Genomic DNA, 11,759 nt, shown 5'->3' on the forward strand with positions numbered 1-11,759 from the left:
AGAGAGAGAGAGAGAGAGAGAGAGATGTTAAGTTATTATCACCTTCCTTTCAGCTTTTACAATCCCGGGGCGTCACCAAGACGAAAGCAAATTATGTTTGACAAACACTCTTGTTTTGTTCAGCCTTCATGGCAAGTTAGCCCGAACGGCAGATATCATCAGATCAAAGACAATATTTTTTCCCAAACATCCCTCTTCCTCCCTCCCTCCCAGGCAGACGTGCACTGCTGCTACTCAGTTGTTTATCCCATAAGGGTCGTCAGTACAACTTCAGAGTATTTGGGGTTTTTATACTTTGTATACGTGTTGTGTGTGTGTGTGTGTGTGTGTGCATACTTATGTATGTACATGTGTTCTTCTCAATGCACCCAGTATGTACTCATCTGCACGGGTGCATGCATGTTTTGGGTGGTTGAACACATCTACCTGCTTGTGCATGTGTTTGTGGGGGTTTACAGGGGCCTGTGTAGTTAACCAAACACATGCAAATGAGTACAGCACAAACAGCTCCACCAATATGTTTGATTTCAAGGCTGTTAGGAACCCGAGCACCAGCCAGGTTTAAAAGTTCATCTTGTCTAATTACGAATCCCATCAGAGAAATCTGACAGCAGTTTTCACTTAGGCAAACTCAATTACACGCGTGCAACTCCAACTCTGGATGAATCGTATCAAGTTGTGAGCCATCCCCAGAAGAACTGAAAATAGAGCTAGTCCATGCCAATTTCTCAGGTTCACAGATGGGTGATCTTATTACCATAATATGTAAGCTGATTCAGCCTATATGAAACAAAACACTGAGGATGGGGAGTGAGAAGGCAGAAGAGAAAGCCCTCACCCGGAACGCAATCTGATATTCCAGCAGTCTGCTTCGAATAGAAATCCTAAAAATAAAAGGAAAAAAATTAAATATGTGAACTTACCTACAATGTCAGTTTGTCAGAATGTCTTGCTGAGGTTTCATTTAATGCTTGTTAACAACTCATTATTTCCCATTTGCAACACTGCCAGGCAGAGTGCAGGCCAGACGTCACAGCCTCCCTCGCTGAGAGAGCAGGTTAGAGCCGGGGGAGTAAACACAAGGACAACAGAGACTCCCCGTCAGGCCTAAACGGAGTTCAAGGTAACCTGAAGGTAATGTATGCATGAGGTTAGGTGACTCCGATTTATTAGAAACTCACTGTTCCTCAACAGCACAACGATATTTGGGATGGCTAGTCACAACAATCAGCAACTGGGGACTATTTACTGATTCTAAGCACGCAAAATGCCAGGATAGACATGAAATTAACGCATTTTTTTAAAGGGGCTGGGGATGGTGTAATAGAAGGAGCTTAGTTACACGCACATTGGGTGCAAAGGGTGTCTGATAAAACGGCACAGAGGGAAACACCTGCACACTCAATATTCCAATCTACAGATCTATTTAAATGGAAAATGTTCTGATCGCAGTGGGGTCTTCATCAGGTCAAACGCATTCACAACGTAACCACAGTGTGGCCTAACATCATGACCGGTACCCGGTTTACAGGCACCTTTTGAGGCCTATACTTAACTGTCTTGTGAACGGTTGCAGGTAGCCGTAATGTTGGGGGAAACCATGCAAATGGTTGGTGCATTGCTTTTTGTAGGATATCGTACGAACCCCTTAATGACAATACATTGGCAGGGAATGGATAGTTCTATAAAATACATGCAAGGAAAATGTGAAAATGTTGAACAAAAAATATAAATACAGATATTATATCCCCACAATATTATATTCCTCCTCCTATCTATATCGCCAATACAACTAATCAAATACAACTACTCAAGCTTTGGAAATATTTTGGTTGTCAGTCTCCCTTATTAAATCGCAGTAGCGGTTGTATTTTCTGCTACTGTAAATCTGTTTAATGTGAGTATACAGTAGTATTGAATTGAGACACAGCCAATGTGTACATTTCTTCTATCTGGTGTGTGCCCTCCCAAAGTGTTACATACTGTATTAATACATATTAAACCCTTAAAGAAACTTACTCAGACTCATCTAAAATCTGCCAGCATTCTTAGTAATCTGTCAAAGGGTAACTATTGGATTGCTAAAAAGGGTTTTGGCCTGATAGGACCAATTAATCCCACGTTGGATGGGGGTCCAGAGTGACTGCCTGTCAGCAAATATTGAGGCATTGTGGACTGATGCCAGATCTTGGTCTAATGACGGGCCTTAGGCCAGGAACGTTTGTCGATTGATGATCTTTGCTATTACAACTACTCTGAGGTCTGAATTGGCCCCAACATTCACAAGCTGACATTTCATGTGTCTTTGATATCATGTTAGCTATAAGAGGAAATCTAAATCCTATCTAGTTGAAATTTTTCATCTCTCTCCATTCAGATTTTGGACATTACATCATCATTCAGTCCTATTCCGTGCTGTCCATCACTAATTGTCGTTTTAATTGGGATTGTGAGGCTGTCAGTAAATATTGGATCCACTGTTGTTTGGCCTGACTAAGCTTTCCCAGCAGGCCTGAGGGCAGCGAGCGGCACCGGCTATGGAGCGACTGGTGTTAGCTGGTCTATCCAGTGGACGTGGTGGGACACTTGGTGGCTGTCCCTAATTAGACGTCCCTTGTAGCTGACTGAGATGGACCATGACAGTGGTTCATTAAAGCATTGTCCTGGTGGTGCCGGCTCATCCACGCTAGCCCTACTGGGGGCAAACTCATTAAATAGCAAAGTTGCTTTTCATCAATTGAGTGGTGGGTCAACGTGACAGTGTTAACTGAACCAAAGCATCGCTCTCTGCACTCAATCACTGAGTCAGATGAGCAACACAACCACCAGTAGCGGGACACTCACATGTAACAGTCGGATGAAAGCATCTCATTGACATGAACATGAAGTTTCTGTTCAACTGCAGTATTTTATAATGGCTGCAGTTGTCTGATGTAGTTCATGTCATCATAAAGCTGACATTTTTTTATCTTCTATTATTATCAAACAACCCCCGAAGAAGCCATGTCTATTACCACTTAACCCTGCATCAGGACATCTTTATTTTGTCATCTTAAAAAAAAAGTTTAAAAATGTATACTTATTATTACAATCTTCTGTTTGTGCTGAATATAAACTGCTTCAATTGCTCTTTATTCTTAATTAATGTATTATTTTTCATTATTGAGATGGTAACCAAGCTGTCTGTATCTGTGTATTTGCAGTGAATGTTTGGTGTATGTGTGTTTATAGGACCCCTTCGAAAATAAGATGCTACTTGTCAAGGGTCTATCCTTCAAGTAAACTCAACATTTTGATGCATTTGAGTTCACACATTTTCTTTCATTGCAAGAAACATGACGAGTGTAGTTTATTCCTTTCAACAATGTATACATGAAGCCCCATTACAGAGCTCAATCACATCCGCCCAAAATAAAGCCTCTCTCCAGAGAGCAAAAATGTATTTGATGAGTTGTTTCACACTACAATATTTTTTTAGTAATAAAAGTAGTTGGTCACCATAGAAAATAGTGAACATTGTAAAATTGCCCTTTAAAAGAGTTTCAACCTTTTGAAAAAAGACTGTCCTCTCTCAGTAGCAAAGGAGGAAGAAGCGAGATTTTAGGAAATAGAATCAAAAGGTCAAGAAAAGGTTTGCCACCAAACACACCAAAACAAGCTAAACCTTCCTGGTAGTTATCTATACCCTTCTGCAGACTTACAACTATTTTGATGGTTGGGCTAATTTGGCATTGTCGGCTACAGTTTGCATCAGTCAATTATGACTTTTTTTAACCACAAAAGTGACATTTCCTTAAACACATCTTAAACTTATCTTTCATTATTCGCTTCATAATTTTTTTTTTTACCTTTATTTAGTCGGGAAGGTTCACTAAGAGGAAGCCTCTCTTTTGCAGAAGACCCTGATCACATTCACACAGTCTCACATTCACACCTGGATCCATTAACTCAGAACAACCACAGTCTGATCTGCCACTGACCAGCTGCACTGGAGCGGATTGGGGTTAAGAGCCTTGCTCAAGGGCACCTCAGTGGTGGTGATGAGGGAAGGGCAAACGCTCCTCACCATTCCCCATCCAGATTTTTTTTTATCATCCCGGTCACAAGCTTGCTTCTCTAACCTTTAGTCCACCACTGCCACTAAATCAAAATAGAAGTTACCTCAGGACATTATAAAGATACAATTCCCCCCAAGAACATGCATTTAGTGCGACAGCGGCGACAAAAAAAAACTTCCTTTTAACAGCGGGAAACCTCAGACAGAACCAGAGTAAGTGCGCGGGCATCTGCCTCGTCCAGTTGGAGAGAGAAAGACAACAGCCTACTTTATTAGGTATGAGGGCTTGACAGTACTTGATAGTTTGACAAAAAAATCTTGTAGGTTTTGCAGAAATTTGTTTTGGTAGAATCACTGTTGTATCCGACAGCGCTTTTATCTATAGCATGCCCCCACACTCATGTTAGACGGAGGCTTGAATCCAAACACACTGCTGCCATAGTGAGACAGAGCACAGACATATACTACAGTCTCCGACTACTACAATAACTCATGTTCAACAAGTGTGCTTACAATTGACTTTGAAATAGCACCGCTATACAAATGGGTAAGACAAAAGAGAGGCAGAGGGACAGAGAGAGAGGCGAGTAGACTGCTAAACATGTGCGCTTCAGAGCAGATGTCAAGGGGGCTGGACTTCTGATATTCAGCTGTTCAACCTTGAGTGCTTGTTTGATTGACATAATGGCCTTCTATCCACAGTAAAGGAGTTTGAAGCAAGTGCTTAACCTCTGTTCCTGGTCTCCTGGGTTCCCTGTAAGTCTTTTGTGTCACGGTGGCTGCTTTCTAATGCTGACAAGCAGTCAGTTGCTACCACATGGATGGAATAAACCCAGCCGGATGTACTCTCCGGCAGCAGAGAAATGTTACTGAAGATCAGGTTGAATACATGTAGCCACGTCCTTCGACAGACACTGCAGGTTAGTAGGCTCGACCTGTGTCACTGTGTGTATAGTAGTTAACCGTCTGTTTGGCTCGGGACCTTTAAAAGTGAAGAAATAAGCTTATTCGAGATGAGTTGCGCCTCGCCTGTAAAGTGGACAGAGGGAAGCGGTGACAAAAAGCTATGATCAAGTCGGGACAATTCCCAGCCATGGCTTATTGGGAAGGGGTCTAAATAAAGCTCCAAAGTTACGTTACATGTTGTTGAGGGGGAAACTTGCTTGGCCTCTTTCAAAGCGCTTTGTTGACCTCTGACCTCTCCAGATATCTAAATGAAAAGAGGGTAGCAACAAGTCTCCTCTTTTGCGATGATAATCCCATGCCGTTTTCTTTGTTTTTCCCTAAATGATTTACAGATTTTTAGTAACTCTACTATCAAATGGCTTGAAAAACTAGTGCAAATAGCTGCCGTAAATGGGAAAGTAATCTCTTGGCTGAATGTTTACAACATCTAGCTCCGCCCCAGGTGTGTATTCATGTGTATACCATGTGTGCTTTCTCTTATTCAAACAAAACATAACCCGTTTCATAGACAACAGAAGAGATAATGTGCCATTAATGACAGAACATACAGTAACATGGCCAAATGCATCTGAAAACACAAACCACTCCAGCTGCAGCCATAGAGATATCAAGGAGCCGTACACCTACACACTTTAGGAGCCATTCAAATCTACCATTGTGTAATTCTGTGTCTGACTGTATGCATTGGCATCAGCTACAGCCCTTCACAATACTGGGCCAGGGCACTGCATTAGTGCCATCTAGTGCCTTCAAACCTCCGTCCTGAATCCAGCAGACCATACAATCCATGAACTATACAATAAAACAAAAGTTGTTTTTGTGATCAAAGGCATATTTGAGGTGACCAGTGCAAACTGCGGCACGACTCCTTTGATTGCTGTATCCTTTTGAGCCTCCGTCATTGAAACAATGATAGCCCCACTCAAGCTAGAGGGCTATTGACATTGACAGGACTTGAACTTCATTCTACTGTGTTATAATATTATAACTGATGATGGTAATTCTTAGACTGAGTGTGTGTATGCATTTATATGTGTGAGAGAGTGAGAGAGAGAGAGAGAGAGAGAGAGAGAGAGAGAGAGCGCAGCAGAGTGAGGCAGCATGTGCTTGTGTGCCACAAAACATCTGTTTTGACGACAGCATTCCTCCTCTGTCTGCCCTTTAAAAAGAAAAACCAGCAATTTGTTGCAAATGAGCTGAGTCAAATGTGATCCCTGTGAGCATCTGGACAGAAAAAGAAAAAACTTGCTCTCTCTTTGTATCCCTCTCCCCTCTCTCGTGGTGGACCTGAATAAGTGACAGTAATGATAGCCCTCTCCGCTATCGCTTGTACGTTTAAAACAACAATGTTCACGTTTTCCTGACAAAAGCGAGCTTTCCGTGGTGATGCAAAGTTTTTCCAAAGTCAAGAATTAACTGCCAATCTCAAAAGCCTCTCTCAAAGGTTGTGAGAAATTGTTTTTAACGCGACAAGAAGCATTAGGGTGAAAGCTGGGGTGTAACTGTTAACACGGGAGAATATGGTTTGCATGCTCTCTCCTTCCAACATTACACAACAATCCTCACAGCGGGACTCCCCACTGGGATGCCAACACCTCCAGTGCTGCCAACTATTCCTGCTCAGCGATAACTTTTGCTTCTCCATAGATTGGAAACATCTGTAAAGTATCCTGCTACTTTTATTCTGCATCCAGACGGTGAAGTGGGTCAGAGGCTACATGTAGCCCTGTCACGGCCTGATCTGATCAAGTGGGTGAACTGTCCAGATGATGGCTTTCAGTTCTCAATTTACTCTAAGTCAATTTACAGTCATCAACGTCCTAAAGTAGCTGTAATACACCTTTCTAGTTACACATTAGACTTTTAAAATCCCCCGTTATCTGACAGCAAATACAAATATTAGCATGTGCATTATTTGTGTTTGCACACGCAACTGTGGCCATCTGTGTACTGAGTAGTTTCAAGCATGTTGGAAACAGTCATTGCTTTGCCAAAATAAGGTTGAACACACTGCGCTGATGGCGTACCCTCCTAACCCACCTAAACTGTGCCTTTTTTCAGATAAATATGAGCGTTTGGAACACAGTGAACGTACGGATCAACAGCAGAAAGTAAGTTTATTCAGTGTATGTTTAAAACTCATGGAAGAAAGTAGTAGTGTTTGTGATGCAGTCGGTTTGTAAAATTAAATGAGAATCACCGTAATGACAAAAAATTGTAAAAAGAGATTGCGATTTTATAACGATTAATTGTGCAGGCCTAGCAGAAAGGTGGACTACAGTATGTTGAGTGCTTTTAAAAAATATCTATAAATTCAACAGATTTTGCACCTTGCTGTACTGTAGCTCCTCAACTATGTGGTCAAGGCTAATTTTTTGTGGCAGTTGACCACAGTTTGGCAGATGATTTCAGAAGTTCAGCAAGTCCATGGAACTAAGTGTAAACTCATCAAACCATTTGAAATCAGGAAGGCTAGCAGGGTTAGCATTTAGCTGTCTGGGTACTTACAGCCGATGGTAATCACAGGACACAGATGGACATTGTACACAGAAACAGGATTTTGCTTTCTGTCTGCGTGTGTGTGTGTGTGTGTGTGTGTGTCTCTCTCTCTCTCTCTCTCTCTCTCTCTCTCTCTCTGGTGTAGCGGCGGCAGGGTACTTACAATAACATGTTCCTCTGAGAGGGTTACCAAGGTAACGGTTCTCTGAGTCACATCTGGAACGACACAGGAAAGACAGGTGGACAAGGAAAGACAAGAAGAGAGAGAGAAAGAACAGAGGCGTTAACAAGGGTTTAGTTTTTACAAAGACACATTTCAGTGTTTGCGTGGTTGTGTGTGAGTGTCAGGTGGGCCCTCGCTGCAGGTATTGTTTTCCCACAGCTCTTTGTGAGGTCATATCCTTTGACAGTCCTGTCCTTGCTGCTCCCTTTTTTTCCCCATAAGCCAACACACACACACACACACACACACACACACACACACACACAGAATTATGAGGGAGAACACCTACCCTCCTGAAGAACTATATACAGTATATACACACACACATATGTAAACACACGTGGGCAATAGTGTGACGTAGTATATTTATATTAAGTAGTATATTAAGCTATGTTGTTGAGGTTTTTTAGCAACTTTTTAAGACCAGAGAGAGAGATTTTTATTACAGTATTTTTGTGCGGTATCATTTTTAATCCAAGTAAAAAGGTTTGTTTTGTATCATCTCTTTCATTCAGATGCTTAGTCCTCTCTTTAGATTGACATTTATCACTGCTTGTTAGTGGAAAACTAAATGGGAAACATAGTTGACATATGTTTGACAAGGCAAGAGCAAAACACTGTGACATTTCAGTTTTAAGTACATCACCCACCGTCCTTGTGGATATTTTTCCAAAAGGAAAAAACTAATGACTAATGTTTATTAGACGCGGCCAGTCACTCAAACAAGAATCTACAAAGCATTTTAATTTGACATTTCAGCCATTTCTCTGCTATTCACAGTGACCAGTGGGAGGTTGAAGCTTTTTAAAAGACACTCATTTGTGGAGGGACAGTAATTGGCAGCAGTTGAAAGTCTTGACCTTAAGGTGAAGAGGAAAGACTAATGACCAGTCAGCTCTGCTGCAATAAAAAAACAATAGTTTTCCAGTAGAAATGTAATGAAATTGTAATGCTTTCTCAAAATACATAATAAGATTAGCATGCGTTTCAAAAGGTACTCTGAGCGATGTCACGCATGTTTTAGGCTACATGTTTTGTCACATACAGCAAACATCTCCTCACGCCTGTCCCCAGAACACACTGTAAAAAAACATCTCCTCACTATCTGCTAGCTGAACACACTGTAAAAAACATCTCACTATCTGCTAGCTGCCTGTCCCCCTCGAAACCACTGTTAAAACATCTCCCACTATCTGCAGCTGCGTCCCTGAACACACTGTAAAAAAAAAATCCCCTCACTATCGCTAGCTGCCTGTCCCCAGAAACACATGGCAAAAAACATCTCACTATCTACTAGCTGCCTGTCCCCAGACACATTGTAAAAAACATCTCCTCACTATCTGCTAGCTGCCTGTCCCAGAACACATTGTAAAAAAATCTCCTCACTATCTGCTAGCTGCCTGTCCCCAGAACACACTGTCAAAAAACGCAGTCTCAAATCACAAAATGTGCCCACCTGCACCACGAAGCACATACAGTGTTCTAGCCAATAACCAACAAGAAGGATTTGGGGGTGGGGGTTGTTGCGCGGGGGCATGGAAGTGAGAGGGAGGGGCCGGGATGAGGAGGAGGGAGGGGCAAGACTTTGAATGTCAACAAGAAGTAACGTCACCCAACATCGCTTAGAGCACCTTTAAAGAGCCTTAAGGTGCAGAAACATACGTCCCTCAAGGATAATGTACATTTTAACACCCGACAAAAGTAATATCAGGGTTAACGATTTTTGCGCGGTATCATCAAGTAATGTACATGCTTCTGAGGCCATTAAAGTGTCAAGATGGAGATGCGTGCCTGAAAAACTGATAGAATTATGGAATGGCATAAGAAAACAAAAGCCAGTCATTACACTTCCACTGCCAAGACTCTGTGTGTGTGTGTGTGTGTGTGTGTGTGTGTGTGTGTGTGTCTACGTACAAAACAGTCATCTGGAAGACTTTAATAAGAAAAACAAAAGGGGTGTTTATTGACATTGCAACAGCTGGAGTGATGTTCTGTACTGTGGCCATTTAGAAAAAAAGACAACTCCCTGGTTATTAAACCCATATGCAGATATTTGACAAGTTTTACTAAATATGGAAAGTAAATCATCCAAAGCACCCCAGGAGTCCACACACTATTGCACAGTGTAACGAATGAAGGGCTGGACGACTCGGAGCGAAAGAGAGAGCATGGAAATGAAAGAATGACAGAAGAAAGAAGAGGAATGAGTGAACATGAGGCCAGGTGAGTGTTCCAGCCTGAGTGTTTGTGAATTTGCTCGTAGAGCTGCAGCAGGTCGCACAGCAGAGCCGGATGCTGAATATTTCATTTTTCTATAAACTCCGGCCAAGGACGAGGCTGAACCCTGACGGCCTCACTGAGCTTCCATCCTGAATCAGGAGCTCAGAACGACAATAAAACTAGTTAAAGAAGTAAAGAAGCAGGATAATACTTTGGGTCTCACTTTGTTTTGGTCGGATTAAGAGACTTCCTGACGTCTAGACCAACATGTTCCAAGTAACTGAGATTACTGTTGAACTACAGAACGGACCTTTACAGGAAGCTGAGTGAGCTCATATTTTATTTTTTTTATTTTTAACTACGGCAGCACTCAGTGGCTGTCGTCTTATGGCATTAATACAGAACCACTTACTGGTTGTCATCTGCATTACAGAAAGGAAAGGTGGATAGAAGAGCGGAATGAAGGAAAGAAAGAAGAAGGAAGGAGGATAGATTAAGGGAAAGAAAAAGAAGGGAGGAAAGAAAGAAAGATAGATTAGTGGAAAGAAAAAAAGGATAGATTATGAGTAAAAAAGAAAAAGAAAGAAAGAAAGAGATAGATTAGGGGAAGAAAAAAGTTTAGATTGAGAGTAAAAAAGAAAAAGATTAGGGAAAAGAAAAAAGGATAGATTGAGTAAAAATAAGAGAAAGAAAGAAAGAAGTTGGATTAGAGGAAAGAAAAAAGATAGATTGAGAGTAAAAAAGAAAGAACGAACGAAAGAAAGAAGTTAGATTGGGGGAAATAAAAAAGGATAGATTGCGAGTAAGATGGAAGGAAGGTGGAGAGATTGATAAAACAAGGAGAGAAAGAAAGGGGATAGATTGAGGGAAAGAGAAACAAACAGAGAAAAAGAAAGAAGTGAAGGAGAGAGAGCCTTTTTAAATGAAGAGTTTGGGGTGCAGAGAGGAGACTTGGACAGAGAGCAGCGTCGTCCCAGGAGGATTCTGGGACTTTAAAAGCTTCTGAGTTGCTTCCAGCCGACGACAACGCAGCGCATCCAGGACGGAGCCAGTTCCAACACAACAGGATTTATTGTGATTAATGTGATGTCATAAATTGCTTTGGGCCCTCTTTAGAGCCAAATATAATCTATAAAATACATCAATCAGACTTCTTTACTCTTTTAAATGTATGCATATGTCCAAATATTTCACAGAAATTGGCTCCGTCCCCCACAGAGGAGGTTGGACACTGGGTTCAACACTGATGAAGAAAGCTGAGAAGGATTCAGTGTTGTCTGAAAAGATCTCAGCCGGGTGGGAGCTAGCGGACTCTGCTGATAATCCATTTACTCGTGTAGGTTTAACCACCATGATTAAACAATCATGACTTGGGGGGGGTGACCAATTCTGGGTTAAAATCGGGTTGTGAATTGAAACAAATCACCTGGTTTGGTTTAAAGAAAGATGGTTTGGGTTTAAATAAGCACAGTTGTTATGTAATTTAGGTTAAGTGCATTACATAGGTTAAGTATGATAAGTTGTCAAGTCGACGTTGACTTTGGGTTTCACACGGGACACGAACATGGGTCTCCTTGGTGAAAGTCCTGTTGATTGACCCATCCATCCACTCCGATCGTCAAAGACAAATGTAATCACAGGGTGTTTCCCTCAAACTGAATTAAGATTGCGGTTGTTGTATGGGAACGTCATTTTTAGTTGACAAGGCTGGACATAAGGTCGGGCGGTAATACTAATTAGCCTTAGCCAACTCCTTCACCGCTAACGGAGTGAGCTGGAAAATCAAACTTTTCC

General features: G+C 41.7%; 1 protein-coding gene across 1 annotated transcript in view; it reads right to left on the reverse strand.

Annotated features, from left to right (window-relative positions):
• Positions 1 to 11,759, reverse strand: part of atrnl1a (attractin-like 1a) — a 287,103-nt gene that overhangs the window by 142,236 nt on the left and 133,108 nt on the right. Inside the window, 1 exon segment of the mRNA XM_032542162.1 lies at positions 7,686 to 7,738. Within this exon segment, the coding sequence (XP_032398053.1) occupies positions 7,686 to 7,738 (53 nt within the window).

This window comes from Etheostoma spectabile, chromosome 17 (genome assembly GCF_008692095.1).
Source record: "Etheostoma spectabile isolate EspeVRDwgs_2016 chromosome 17, UIUC_Espe_1.0, whole genome shotgun sequence".
Taxonomy (NCBI): domain Eukaryota; kingdom Metazoa; phylum Chordata; class Actinopteri; order Perciformes; family Percidae; genus Etheostoma; species Etheostoma spectabile.